The 14,187-nt window shown below is 45.1% G+C and overlaps 1 protein-coding gene across 8 annotated transcripts in view; it reads right to left on the bottom strand.

Moving 5' to 3' along the window:
• The window catches only part of Vps13d (vacuolar protein sorting 13 homolog D), a 226,072-nt gene that overhangs the window by 129,451 nt on the left and 82,434 nt on the right, over window positions 1-14,187 (bottom strand). For 5 of the 8 annotated variants that reach the window (XM_057785000.1, XM_057785006.1, XM_057785007.1 and 2 more), the window contains 6 exons: window positions 12,319-12,525; window positions 11,012-11,101; window positions 9,115-9,255; window positions 7,794-7,916; window positions 5,700-5,774; window positions 1,827-1,932 (listed from right to left, as the gene is read on the bottom strand). In XM_057785000.1, the coding sequence (XP_057640983.1) occupies window positions 1,827-1,932; window positions 5,700-5,774; window positions 7,794-7,916; window positions 9,115-9,255; window positions 11,012-11,101; window positions 12,319-12,525 (742 nt within the window). The remainder of the gene's footprint in view (window positions 1-1,826; window positions 1,933-5,699; window positions 5,775-7,793; window positions 7,917-9,114; window positions 9,256-11,011; window positions 11,102-12,318; window positions 12,526-14,187) is intronic. The other 3 variants (XM_057785001.1, XM_057785004.1, XM_057785005.1) reach the window with 3 other exon arrangements.

The raw sequence follows: 14,187 nt of genomic DNA, 5'->3' as shown, positions 1-14,187 counted from the left end.
ATGTGTGTATGTGGGGGTCAGAGGTCAACATCAGGTGTCCTCAGTGAATCTCTACCTCGTTATCTGAGACAGGATCTCTCTGTGAACCTGGAGCTCATCAGCCGGCCAACCTGGCTGTCCCTTCAGCTCCAGGAATCCCCGTCTTCACTTCTTCTTCTTTTTTTTTAAAACATTTATTTATTTGTTTGTTTGTTTATTTGCTTATTTATTATGTGTAGAATATTCTGTCTGTGTGTATGTCTGCAGGCCAGAAGAGGGCACCAGACCCTATTACAGATGGTTGTGAGCCACCATGTGGTTGTTAGGAATTGAACTCAGGACCTTTGGAAGAGCAGGCAATGCTCTTAACCACTGCGCCATCTCTCCAGCTCCCCCCCCCCTCACTTCTTAGTGCTGGGACAATAGGTACACTACTATCTATGTTCAGCATCTTACAAGTGTGCTGGATCCAAAACCATGTGCTCATGCTCACACAGGAAGAACTTCACTGGCTGAGCCATCTTCCCAGCCCTACACAACAGGCGTTAAGGCGCTTGCCTCACAAGCACGAGCATGGGAGTTTGATCACCAGAACCCATGGAAGAATCTGGGTGTGGTGGTGCATGGATCCTAGCACTCCTGCTAGGAGCAAGAGACAGGATCCTTAGAGCTGAGTGGGCCAGCCAGCCTGGCCTAATCAATAAGCTCCAGGCCAATGGGAGACTCTTTGTCAAGGGAGGTAGATGCATTCCTGAGGATAGCATCCAAGGTTGCTCTCTGCCTCTGCATACACACTCACATACATGCATGAGCACGCATGCGCACACACATATACACACATTCACCCACAGCCACACTCACACACATGCAACAAAAAGAAAAGAAAGAAACCCGTGAAAGCTGTTAGTATCCAGCCACCTGCTCCAGCAGTGAGTCTGGAACATGTAAACCAAGGCAGGACTTTCTAAGAGACTATGCTGGTGACCAGCAAGAATTTAACTGACATGAACTGGTAAACAACAAAGTCTTAGCCAAGGTACCCTCATAGCTAGTAGAAGAAGAATGTCATTTCAAATCAGCTGACAGTCACTCAATTCTGCACTTCATGAAGCTGAAAAGCCCCCCACCGCCCCATATTCAGAACATTGAGCCAACATCTAAGCAGGCAAAGCTGTCAGCTAAGCTTTGTATTTAGCTTAGGCGAGTTCTCATGCCCTCCTGAGTCCACCCATGCTATCTGGGCCAAAGTGTGCTCTAGAGACAAAAACAAGAGTTCAGGAGTAGTGTTGGAGGGTATTTAAGCCGGCTCAGAGGAAATATGCCAAATACTTAGTTTTGTGACCATATATAGCTTCTTTTTTTTTTAATTTATTTATTATGTATACAACATTCTGCCTCAATGTATGCCCGCACGCCGGAGGAGGGCGCCAGATCTCAGTATAGATGGTTATGAGCCACCATGTGGTTGCTGGGAATTGAACTCAGGACCTTTGGAAGAGCAGCCAGTGCTCTTAACCTCTGAGCCATCTCTCCAGCCCCATATATAGCTTCTTTAAAGAGTGTAGCACCTAAGGAGACCTGGAATGACTTTACTCTCACCCTGACTGAGAACCTAACACACACCAGGTCAAGATGAGCACAGATCCACTACTGCACACTCGGAACCACTTCTCTGTGGTCCTTTGCAGAATCGGAACTTCTACCACCAATCTCAGCACATGAGTTACTGACTGATTCACGAACAAGCCCAGAGGCCTTGAGCAGGGGCCAACCTTGCCCTGCCAGGCAGCTGCACAGAAGCTGCCAGGGATGTAAGCAGCTCCAGAGACAGAAAGAAAGCACCTTACCTGGTGGGTGTAGTAGTCAGGGTGGCAAACCACAGTGTGCATCCCGTGTGGTTCCGCAGAGCGAAGGGGACAAATGGCTGCCGGCGCTTGGGGGTTTTCACCTCTGCTGTGACAAACAAACAAAAAAGACTATTAATATCTACTGTGTCTTCATGATAGAAACCCTCCTCCGCCTGGGGACAGCACCCACAGCTGCCTCCTATGTGAAGACGGAAGCGAGAAAAGGGACTACAGGCTTGTTGACATGACAAACACTGCAAGATTTGCTGGCTACTGTGTGACCCCCACTCACTCACACACACACACACACATACACACACACACAATACCCACAACTCACATGGGTCTTACTGCTGAGAAGATGGTATCAGAACCTGACCTGGTTTAAAAAAAAAAACACAAGACTGAAAGGTGACTCCTCCCAGTGCATTCTCAACACGAACCCTGGTGGAAGTCCGTTTTCTTTTCTAGTGCTATCTTCAAGATCATGCTTTTTGAAAGCTTTTAAAATGAAATTTTAGGTCTCTCTTCTTTTTAGTGCATGTATGTGCAGGCGTGCATTCAGAAGTTAGCGCTGACGATCTCTTCCTGTCTTTCTTCACTTTATTACTTACTACTTATTTTGAGACAGGGTGTCACATGAATCTGGAGTTCACCGACTGACTGACTGACTGACTGACTGACTGCTGCCTGTCCCCCTCCTACACCAACACTAGGATTATGGACACATGCTACTGAGCACAGTTTTTCCATGTGAGTTCTGGGGATCAAACTCAAGTCCTCATGCTTACACAGAAGAGCCAGTCCCCCAACATAGTTCCCTTTTTAACACAGGCAACCAGCTAGATACTATAAGGCAGGCACCAAGGAGGCTGCAAAGGCCTCATTTCACACAGCTGTTTCACAAAACAACCTCTGATTGGGAACCTGCAGAGAAACAACCACCGCCAGAAAATAACATTAACCGGATTCTAGGGAGAGGTGAACTGATTCTCAACACTGATAACTGTCAAAAGGCGCTCCAGTGTTCTCAGGACCTTTCTGTGGTCCACTCTGACCAAGGGCCTGTCACCTCCAATAACCATACAAACTAAGTGGGAGGAGGCGGCAGGAACTACGAGGCAGTGACAATCCACGGTAGGAAGGCAGCTGGCTGAGGAGCTCATAGCACATGGATACTGATGACCACAGCAGGCCCCATGGTTCAGCCATCACTTTTGTTTATCCTGAAAGTACAAAGACAGCCACAACGTCGGTGGAGGTGATGGGGGACACATCTCAAGGGACAGCAAATGCTAGCAGTGGAGAACCAGTGAGACTGAAATCATTTTACAGGGCCACACGCTTCCCGCAGACAAGACCAAGAAGATAAACCACATCTGTGGAGCCATGATGAACATGCCCTGTCCAGCCATGGCAATCATCAGCCTATTTATTAAGATTCCATCATATTAAGAGTCCATCACTTTCTCTGGTGCTTGCGCTGTGGCAGCTTTACAAAGGAGGGGTGGTGGTGATGACTGCCAAACAGGCAAATGCAGGTTAACGCAGGTTCTCTCTGGACAATGGAAACTCAGCAGGCCCTACAACAGTCATCTGTGAACGACAAGAGCAGTCCAGAGCAGTGGTTGTCAACATGTGGGTCAAGACCCACTCTGGAAAACTTCTCTCTCCAAATTATTCACATTAAAATTCATAACAGTAAAAAAAAAAACTACAGTCATGAAGTAGCAACAAAATAATTTTATGTTTAGGGACCACCACATCTTGAGGAACTGTACTAAAGAGCACTGGAAAGGTTGAGAACCACTGGTATAGAGGGTGCTCCAGTCCCGCATCGTGTGGGTGGAGATACTGGTGAGGATAACGTTTGCCTACTACTGTGCTCACTTCCATCCCAGGGACCTCATTTGGTTCCCTAGGTGCTCCCCCAAGTACAAGAGTTAAGAGGCTGCAGCAAGAGTTTTCCAAAGGATTAACAGTGCTATGTGCTCAGTCGGGGAGGAGCCTCCCTCCATGCAAGCAAGGAAAGCGCCTTCATTACAGTAGACAAGGGCCAAGAGGAAAAGGACCAGACTGAAAATTTCCTTGTGCAAATCATGCTTTGAGAGAGCAGGTGACAGATTGGCTTTGACCCCTTTGAAATATAGGCTCAAGAACTAGAAATTCATATAGAAAGCAATCTACACGCCTACTGCTGTGGGATTAGATGACATGGGAGAAACTGTGCACAGGACCCCACATTTCATGTGCTGATCAGACCTAATGACAGAGGCTGAAACAACACAGAGAGCACATAAATCCCACCACTGCATTAGCATCCAATTGTCTGTGTCCTTGCCTTTGGCACAATATCAAGAAAAAACTCCCAAATCCATCAAAGAGAACATTATTTCCTGATGGTCTCAAAAAATCTGCCTCCAGTGAGTGAATCCGATTTCTTCAGAGGCTGAGAAAGCCTTAAGCTCCTTACATTCAAGTTTACTATCGGACTAGCTGAGGAAATTCCTACCTCTCTGCTCATCTTTCCCAGAGTAATTGGCCATTCTAAGGAGTGGGATTTTTATGTTACATAGCAACTTGGCTATCAGAAAGGGCCTGCTTTGTGGATCATATTAAAGACACTGAAGCCCCATATCTGATGCTAGCTAGTGACAAAAGGGAAGGCAAATCCCTGTGCTGTCCACAAGAGTCTGTGTCACATTGGCAACAGGGTAATAGTGCTCAGTGTTTGCCTCAATGAGGAAGTCATCCTGGAAAGCTCAACAGTGGGGATTCAGAATGAATGAAGATCAGAGGCCTCTCTCAAAGACCCACCTCAGCTGAGCCTTCTAAAAACAGAATACACTGGTCAAATGCCTTTAGGTTTATCTTTCCCTTTTTTTTCCCCAACTTTTGTTATTTATTTATTTATTTATTTATTTATTTATTTATTTATTTATTTTTTGGTTTTTCAAGACAAGGTTTCTCTGTGGCTTTGGAGACTGTCCTGGAACTAGCTCTTGTAGACCAGGCTGGTCTCAAACTCACAGAGATCCGCCTGTCTCTGCCTCCCGAGTGCTGGGATTAAAGGCGTGCGCCACCACCGCCCGGCCTTTCCCTTTCTTTTGACAGGGTCTTGCTACATAGTCATGGCTAGCCTGGAACTTATGATCCTCCTGCCTCACCTCCCAAGTGCTGGGATTACGGATGTGGACCACCAAATCCAGCTCAAATGCCTTTTAAAATAAGACATGTCAAGACCCGTGATTTGGATTTATCACAAACGTACCGTCAGATGAACAGTACTATAACACAAAGGAAGAAAGACAGCCTGGTGATGTAAACAGTGGTGTTTCTTTCTGCTCTCGCTTTCCAGTTCATTCTCTTCCCTATCTCCTAAGTGCATAAATTCCTTTGTAAAGAAACGAAAGATTCTATCCAAGCAATTTGTTGGGAAATACTTTGTTGGCTCTCTGACCAGTGATTACAGCTCCTACTTCACTGAATCCCCGCATCCCCATGAGAATACACGCTGGCTGAGGACTCTGTAGGCAAAGCCATGTGGCATTGCCTGCCAAAGGATGGCGTTCCTCCACCTCCTTCCTTTTCCTTGGAAGAGCCCTTCATGCCTTTGGCGTCCCTGTCACTGGAGGTCCGGAAAGAGATGGTGAAGAAGCAGATGTCACTCACGACTGCAGTCACCCCATGATGAGGTGCTGCTGTGCTCTGCTGCAGACATTCTTTCAGGCTACTGAACCAAAGTACTTAAAACTCAATATAGCCCAATTCAGCTCCACTCAACAACACGCATGAAAAAAAAACAGTGTACAAATGGACATAGAAAGCAGTTCTTGAAACAGGCAAATGGCGCAGCCTCTGGCTGTACTGTACCTCGAGCATAGGTCTGGTACTCTAGGTTAGTCAGACTGGCTGTACTCCTAGTTCTAAGGTAGACAAGAGGGAGGCCTGGTAGACAGGAGAGACAAAGTTAGAGGGTAAGAACAGGTGCGGTGAGGAAGAATCACCTCCACAAACACGAGTTGAGAACATTACAAATGGCATGCATCATGCAAATTGTGAGAGCGCCCTTCCTGACTGCTAGGAGCCAAGAACGTGCTTGGCAAAGGCAGCAATATTCTGCAAGGCTTTGATGGTGCAGCTGTGTCAAGGCACACTGCCCTTTTTCTAATTAGGCAACAATGAATGCATTGAACATACCCTCAAAGAGAACAACAAGTCTTCGGGAAGGTTTTAATTTAAACCATGTTGTGTGTTGGCCCAGAAAAGTCTAATCAGTATGGATTTTAAGGGAGATATGCCATTCCAGTTGGAAAAGCACAGGAGCGACAGGGTGCTGGTCACTGGCCACCTCAAATACTCAAGCAAAAAGCAAAAGTCAGTCTGGCCTCCAGATTCCAGCAGTCCTTTCTCGGTTTATCTCACAGGACTAAGTTCCAACTGGACACACACCTCACAAAATCACCTGTACTTCTCATAAACTGATCAATGGAGTCATGCCACTGGTTGTGAGCCTTTCAACAAGGGCAACACGAAGCAAATGTGCTCTGCTCCCTGCTAGCTAGAAACATTGAAACAGCAGGGGGTTCCCAGTTCCTTAGGAGGAATTTCACACTGAGGTTACTCTGGGAGCCTGGTTTATGTCTGGTCTCGGTCAAAAACCTAACTTTGGGGAGAAATATGGCTAAAGTTCTCAAATAAGATCTGAAAATTAGTAGTCAGTTCAACACGGTTGAAAGCTACTAATCTGAAAGCCAGTGCTACACATGCTGCCGGAAGTCTCTTAGACGGCTTCCAGGAAGACACAGTAAAAAGACATTTGGTGTTTAGGTGTATCAGTGTCGGGTGGCTAAAATAGTGTATCACACCAGCCTCAATAACCATAAAAATCAAGCTCTAATGTAGATAGGGCGATTAACTAACAACAGAAAGGAGAAAAGTGTAAGAAAGAGGGAGTGGGCCTTCCAGCGCATCAGGCCTTCCTGGAGTTGGCACTAACTGGATTGAGGTCACCGACTACAGAGCTCTCTTCAGAACCATGCTCTCTTGGATATACAAGGACTGCTTAGAGTCTTCTGGACAGGCAAGGTTGCTTTTTCGCCACACAGATTAGGGTTAGGGGAGCTGGAGCTTAGACTCAGAAGCAAAAGCCTGAGAAGAGAGAACAAGCCAACCGAAGCTTTTAGGAGAGGCAAACAGGCACAAATGCTTCCTATGCTAAGAAAGCCCATCTTCCCTGGACTGTTTGCAGACCAGATGGAATATTTACGTATTCATGAGCTATGTGAGGTCCAGCCAAGACTCTCCAAAGAAACCACACTGAAAGAGTTGGGGCTGAGCTGAATTTGGATGACAATGGCTTATGGAACAAGCAGGACCTGTGGTGTCTGTCACCTCTCCCCAGCTCTAAGGCAAACAGAGCTCCATGCTGAGGTATTCATCAGGACCAAAAAATCATCAACAAAGAACACACTGACTCCTTCCTCAAGAGCCGGTATTCAACTCCTTTATGCACTATGAACAATACAAGCCCTTCTTTTAAAAAGGTTTTTCCACTTGGGATCTTGCCCTCCCTCTTTCCAAGAATACATACAAACCCTCTAACGCTAGCTTTAAATGTTTTTATAATACAGTTTTTAAAAATCCTGTCGACTGAAAAACCAATTGATTTTGCCCAACTGAAAATAAAGAGACCAACAGCGTGTCCTGACATGCTCTCCGGTGTCACTAGAAATCAAGAGTAAGGGTTTGCAGATCCCCTCTCCCTCATGTCAGTGGAATTAGAGCCTGCAGTAATATTTCAGTAGTTTGTGCCAGAAAACCGTCTTTTCCAAGGACTAAAACCAACAACGGAGGCTAGTCAGAACTTCCTATGGAGTTCTCCACAGAGAACGAGCATTCTATCCGAGTCTCTCGGTGAAGGACTGCTCTGTAGATTAACATTGATACAGACAGGCCTATGCTTACTTTGTCCAAAGCATGGCGGATCCACTGAGGAGCCCATCCAGTCTTCGGACTTGACTGACTCTGTTTCCTTGTCTTCTTTACAGTAATCTGCCAACCACGACTCCTTGGTACTGACATACTGATCTAAAAAGAATTCCATGAAGACATGAATAGGGGAGATAAACAAGGTAAAAGGTTCATATCAAATCATTTCAATTCAGCAAAACAAGCTTTTACTAAGCACCTCCTTATATGCTGGGTCTATGCTAGAAGCTGAAAAGGCTGGACCCTGGAGACGGAATTCCACATGGAAAAGATGAAAGCCATCAGAAAAACTAACTCCATGAAGCCACCCATGATACAAAAGGGGCTAAAGCAATGACAGAAATACAACACTGTGGGACAGAAAAGGGCAAAAGTAGGTGGTGGTTATATACCAAAGTCCAGGGAAGTCTTTAGACAGGCAGACCCGTGCTTTGGTTCTTGAAAAGGTGAATAGAGACTCAATGAGACTGAGGACAGAGTCACTAGCAAATTTCTAAGACATTAAAGTAAACCCTGTCTCGGGAAAAAAAAAAAAAAAAGGCATGCTATTGGCTGGTCAATTCTTTTTTTTTTTTTTTTTTTTTTTTTTTTGGTTTCTTTGAGACAGGGTTTCTCTGTAGCTTTGGAGCCTGTCCTGGTCCTGGAACTAGCTCTTGTAGACCAGGCTGGTCTCGAACTCACAGAGATCCACCTGCCTCTGCCTCCCAAGTGCTGGGATTAAAGGCGTGCGCCACCACTGCCTGGCGGCTTGGCAATTCTTTAAGCAAATCATTTTCAGAGTTAAGTCAGTGTGGCGGCTGATAGGAAACAGCACAGAGAATTAACTCATTCTGCTAAAGTCATACCTTAAAGAACTGCTCTGTACCAGGGTACGGCACTGGGTGCCTATAATTACAGCCCCTTTGGAGGCTAAGGCAGAAGTGTGATTTTGAGACTAGCTTAGGCTAGACTACAGAACCTTGTTTTAAAAACAAACAAAAATTCCTCTGTGACTGAAAGAAGCGAATCTAAGCTCACTTCTAGGGTACTTTATGAAACCTACAGACAAGAATTATGAGGAGAAAGTTCATGGGGACACTTTGTGGTCCCTAAGCAGCCTCAGCTCTAGCTTGGCCATGGAGATTAACATGGGGCTCCAACACTAGACACCAGATTAGGTTCACTAGGAGAGCAGCCATGATGAGGAAGTGATGCCAGGCACAGGGCCAAGCATTTGCCCACCTGGCATCCTTGTCTGCAGGCAAAGGACTCGTGTTACAGAAAGATGTTAGCCTACAGCAGGCACGGTTCCACTCACCAATCAGTACAGAAGTGATGTTGATATCCAGGCGGGGTTTGGCCTTGGCCTCCAGCTTTAGTCGTGGAGGATGGAGACGACTAGCTGCCTGTTGTTGCCAGGATACAGAGCACGGCCATGGCTCAATAAATGGCTCCCAGCCTAAAAGAATGCAGGAAATAAAACATCTGTTCAGCAGATATCAAGGGTTTATAGGAGAATACTGTGCATGAGTGCTTAGCAAGGACAGAATACAGCCTAATGGCTCCAATTCCATCTCACAATGAAAGAACCACCTTTGGCTACAGGTCACCCTACAGATGCCTGCTGTGCATGGAACATGCCTGGAAGAGCATTAACACTCCCCATCATGCTCTTCTCCAGGTGGCAGGAAGAAGGCAGGGAGGACACATGCTCTGTTTCATTAAAGCTAGGTGACCTCTTCCTCAATAGAGACAGGAAAAAGAGCCTCAGGCTTAGGTTAGAGAAAAACAGTGGCTTTAGCTAAGAGCTCCTACATCCATCCGCTGAACAAAGGCACATTTGGAGCCTCATTAGCTTAATTTTCTCAGGTTTTTGTTTTTGTTTTAATCTTAAAATGTGTCACATGTACAAAAGAAATTTAAACAAGATTATATATATATATATATATATATATATATATATTTACATACACACAATTTAAAGGAAATACTACCACCAAGCACTTGTATAAATCATTTGAAATAAAAAATCAGGTTAGGCATGGCTGCATATACCTTTAATTCCTGAACTTGGGAAGCAGAAGCAGATGGAGCTCTGATGAGTCTGAGGCCAGTTTAGTAAACAGGGCGAGTTCTAGGACAGCCTGGGATAGGGAGAACCTGTCTCGAAAGAAAGAAAGAAAGAAAGAAAGAAAGAAAGAAAGAAAGAAAGAAAGAAAGAAAGAAAGAAAGAAAGAAAGAAAGAGAGAGGGAGGGAGGGAGGGAGGGAGGGAGGGAGGGAGGGAGGGAGGGAGGGAGGGAGGGAGGAGAAAGAGAAAGAGAAGAAGAAAAGGGAGAAAGAACTAGAAAGCGACAAGTCCCTGTGACGTCTGGGTGCTAACTAACCCCCCTCCTTCCCTGCAATCATTTGCACAGACTGTTCCCTGCTTTCTTGTCTGTCTTATGCTTTCAGACTTTGTATTTCTTAAGAGTTGGTTGATTTGTCTATGAATAGATGGATATATAGATGAAATCCCATATGTATTCTTTTCAAGATTTCTTTGCCCCTTAAACACGTTTGAGCGCAGTGTTACTGTGTTGGTGAAGCTGACTGAGATGTGTTTTCTGCCAATGAGTAGCACTCCACCAATCTAATTCGCTCATTTTACTCCTGAAAGATGTTCGCTCAACTCTAGTCTCATCACTACTAGGAAGAATAGTACTATAAACACATCTGTCCATGTGTGTTAATGCACAGACTTGAAAAGGGGTGTGCAGATCAGCTCTTAAGATGCTTGTGTTCACTGTCACTATATCATGAATACTTCCTAACTATACAAATTAGAATTCCTCTTCAGAAGATATGGTTCATTTGCACCCAAGTATGTGCCACACTCCACTTCTGCATGGGTACTAAAAAATGTATTTTGGGTCAAATTCAGATGAATTTCCATGAGTTCCAGGACAGCCTGAGTTTAACTACAGAGTAAGACCTTGCCTAAAAAAAAAAAAAAACAAAAAAAAAAAAACCAAAGAAGCTCAACTCTTTAAGACTAGCTCTCTAGCCTTTGAAAGACTTATAAGTACAGTCATAACATATCAAACACACTTATTGGTCTTTCTCAGTCTCAAATCACCCCACCCTTTTCCTCATGTCACATGTACATAGCAATGGGCCCTGGTAAACATTTTCACTTATTCTTTAAATCCTCTAATAACTTACGCTTTACACTGACCTGACAGAGCGCGGTTATAATAATCTCCAGAAAGGGTGAAGTGGGCATAGCCCTCAGGGCTAGTTCTTATGTGCTGAAGAAAATTCAGACCTGCAACAGAAGCAAATCTCATTATACAGGCAAGAGCAAAGCTGCCTTCCACAGATGAGCTGCATTTTAGACACTAGCTACAGCTCATACTGACAGCCTCATGGGAGAGCACACATAACTACAGCATTCTGTCTACCATGTAGGTTTGTGCATCCGTTTTCATGTTTTATACCCACTACATTCAAATATTATAATTGTGCTGGAAAGATAGCTCAGTGGTTAGGAGCACTGGCTGCTGGGGAAGGTGAGTTCTATACTCAGCACCCACATGGTAGCTCACAACCATCTGTAACTTGAGTTCCAAGGAATCTGATAACCTTTTCTGACCTCCATGGGCACCAGGTAGGCAGTGGTGCACATATATACTTGCATGTAAAACATTCATACACATAAAAAATAGAAACATATATATCATTGTCTTAATTTGTGAGTTTTTGGCACTCCCTTAAGCACTGTACCTAAAATATGGTCTCCCTCCCCCAACCTCATCCCCCAGCACACAGGTCAGGCCAAAGCCCTATATAAGGTATTTCTCCCTGAATGCATGGAAAGAGGGCAGTGACAAGAGAGCACTAGCTTAAACAGATTTTAGTGTGTTTATTAGTTCTTTGACAATTTTATCTATTTTAATAATCTGCTGCCCAGTGTGTTCATATGTGGGAGAGGACCAGAAGAATGGACAGACAGAGCTCCTGAGGTGATGGAAATTTTATCAGTATCAATCTCTACTATTCCTGGGCTACAGGATGAAGTCACACATGGGAAATAAAAAATTCTGGGAGATTCTTCCCCATACCCATACTTAAGTATGTCTTATTCTCCTCGACTAATACCTGACAGCCCACACCTATGCCCTTAAACCTACACTAAAGTATTTTTACTAAGCATCAAGTCTGCTTTGTCTAAAAAAATAAATCTGATGGGGCATAGGGGCTCACACATTTAATCCCAGCACTTGGGAGGAGGCAGAGGCAGGTGGAACTCTGAGTTCAAGGTCAACCTGGCCTATAGAGGGAGTTCTGGGACAACTGAGGCTAAACAGAGAAACTGTCTCAAAAGGAAAAAAAATCTGAAAAACATGTTAAACAATTAATTTTATCTTAGTTACTGCACTATGAAGTAGAGGGGAACAAGAATACAAGGAAAATTTAAAAGGCAGGCCCTAGGAACTGAGCAACACTGGGCTGCTGGAGGTGCCCCAGGCTAGGCACACTCACGGGAAAAGGTAAGCTCGGCAAGGGGCACGTCGCAGTCCATGCAGTCATCAATGAAGCAGATGCATACACTCTCGGCCTTGACTTCTACTCCAGAGATTCGTGGAGCCGCCACAGCCCCCGGGTTGTCTCTACTGCTGGAGGCCAGGGACAGGGACTTCAGAGGTTCTGCATTCTTGAACAGCCAACTTGCTGCCTTCTTCAGCTGACCTTCAAGAAAATCAGAAGGTGAACATCCCACCAATTCCCAAAGCTTTACCGGGGGGGGGGGGGGGGGGGGGGGGGGAGGCGGGGGGGGATATAATGGGAATCCTGCTCCTAGGCAAAGAGTAAGCTCCCGCTTGCCACACACCTTCTCCCCAAGCTTTCCTGTTCTGACTCCCAAGGCCCCATCTGGTGCCATCATGGACAGAGAGGGGGGTTGGGGGGATCAGTGGAATTGCCCAGAGTCTCAAGACCGCTTGGTATGCAAGCATCATCTCTGCTTTAGTTCTGCACATACTGATAACTGTCCTCAAATGTCTTCCTTTGTGCATAGTTTGTCATCTCAATCACAAACTCCCTGAGGGCAGAGAACAAAATGAGATGCACACATGTCTGTGTGTGTACATGTGTGTGTGTGTGAGGGGAGAGAGAGAGAGAGAGAGAGAGAGAGAGAGAGAGAGAGAGAGAGAGAGAGAGAGGAGAGGGAGGAAGAGGAAGAGAGGGAGAGGGATAGATATAGACAGACAGAGATAGGGAATTATTAGTACCACCTGCCTGAATAACAATATTCATAATAATAACAGAAACAACCAGAGTGCAAAACACCCTCTTGGTTCCAAGAAGAAAAAAAGAGGAAAGGGACAGGGGAAAAGGAGGAATAGGAGAAAAGGAAGGAGGAAGACAGCAATGTCAGCACACACTCAGAATGTGAACAACACACCTGCTTGAGGGCCTGGGCTCTGGAGCAAGGACACCCAGCTCTAGACTGATTCTGCACTTTGCAGCTACTGAATCTTGAACAAGCTGTTTTGAGCTCTGGGCCTCACAGCACAAGAAGCAGTGGTTCTCAACCTGTGTGTCAAGACCCCTTTTGAGGTCAAAGAACCTTTCACGGGGTCACCTAAGACCACTGGAAAACAAGGTATTTACATTATGATTCATAACAGTAGCAAAATTAGAGTTATGAAGTAGCAAAGAAAATAATTTTGTGGCTGGGGTCACCACAACATGAGGAACTGTATTTAAGGGTCTCAGTCTTAGGAAGGGTGAGAAGCACCGACTTAGAACACCAGGAAGAGGAAGCGAGCTCTCAAAGCAGAGCCCAGTAACTGGCCCTGCTCTAGCAGCTGTTCTTTCCACTTTGTTGGCTTTAGTTCAAAAACAAAGAAACCCAAAAGGTTCTTTTTTTTCGTTTTGTTTTGTTCTGTTTTGTTGTTTTTCAAGACAGGGTTTCTCTGTGTAGCTCTGTAGAACAGGCTGGCCACGAACTCACAGAAATCCACCTGCCTCTGCTTCCCAGGTGCTAGGATTAAAGATGTGTGCCACCAAGCCCATCTAGAAACCCCAAAGGGTCTTACAACATAGGGGAAGATGTATTTGAATAGTTAAAGAATAAAAACCAGGGCTGGAGAGATGGCTCAGAGGTTAAGAGCACTGACTGTTCTTCCTGAGGTCCTAAGTTCAATTCCAGCAACCACGTGGTGGCTCTCAACCATCTGTAATGAGATCTGGTGCCCTCTCTGGCATGGAAATACACAGGCAGTAAGTAGGAACATTGCATACATAATAAATCTTAAAAAAAATAAAAAATAAAAATCATAGGACAATTAGACATGACAAGGTACGAAGCTAAATCAAGAAGCAATAGTGCCTGAGTGGAAACAAAAC

Source organism: Chionomys nivalis, chromosome 11, assembly GCF_950005125.1.
Source record: "Chionomys nivalis chromosome 11, mChiNiv1.1, whole genome shotgun sequence".
In the NCBI taxonomy this organism is placed as follows: domain Eukaryota; kingdom Metazoa; phylum Chordata; class Mammalia; order Rodentia; family Cricetidae; genus Chionomys; species Chionomys nivalis.
Note: the sequence above shows the minus strand (reverse complement) of the source record. Positions and strands in the feature narration are given on the sequence as shown.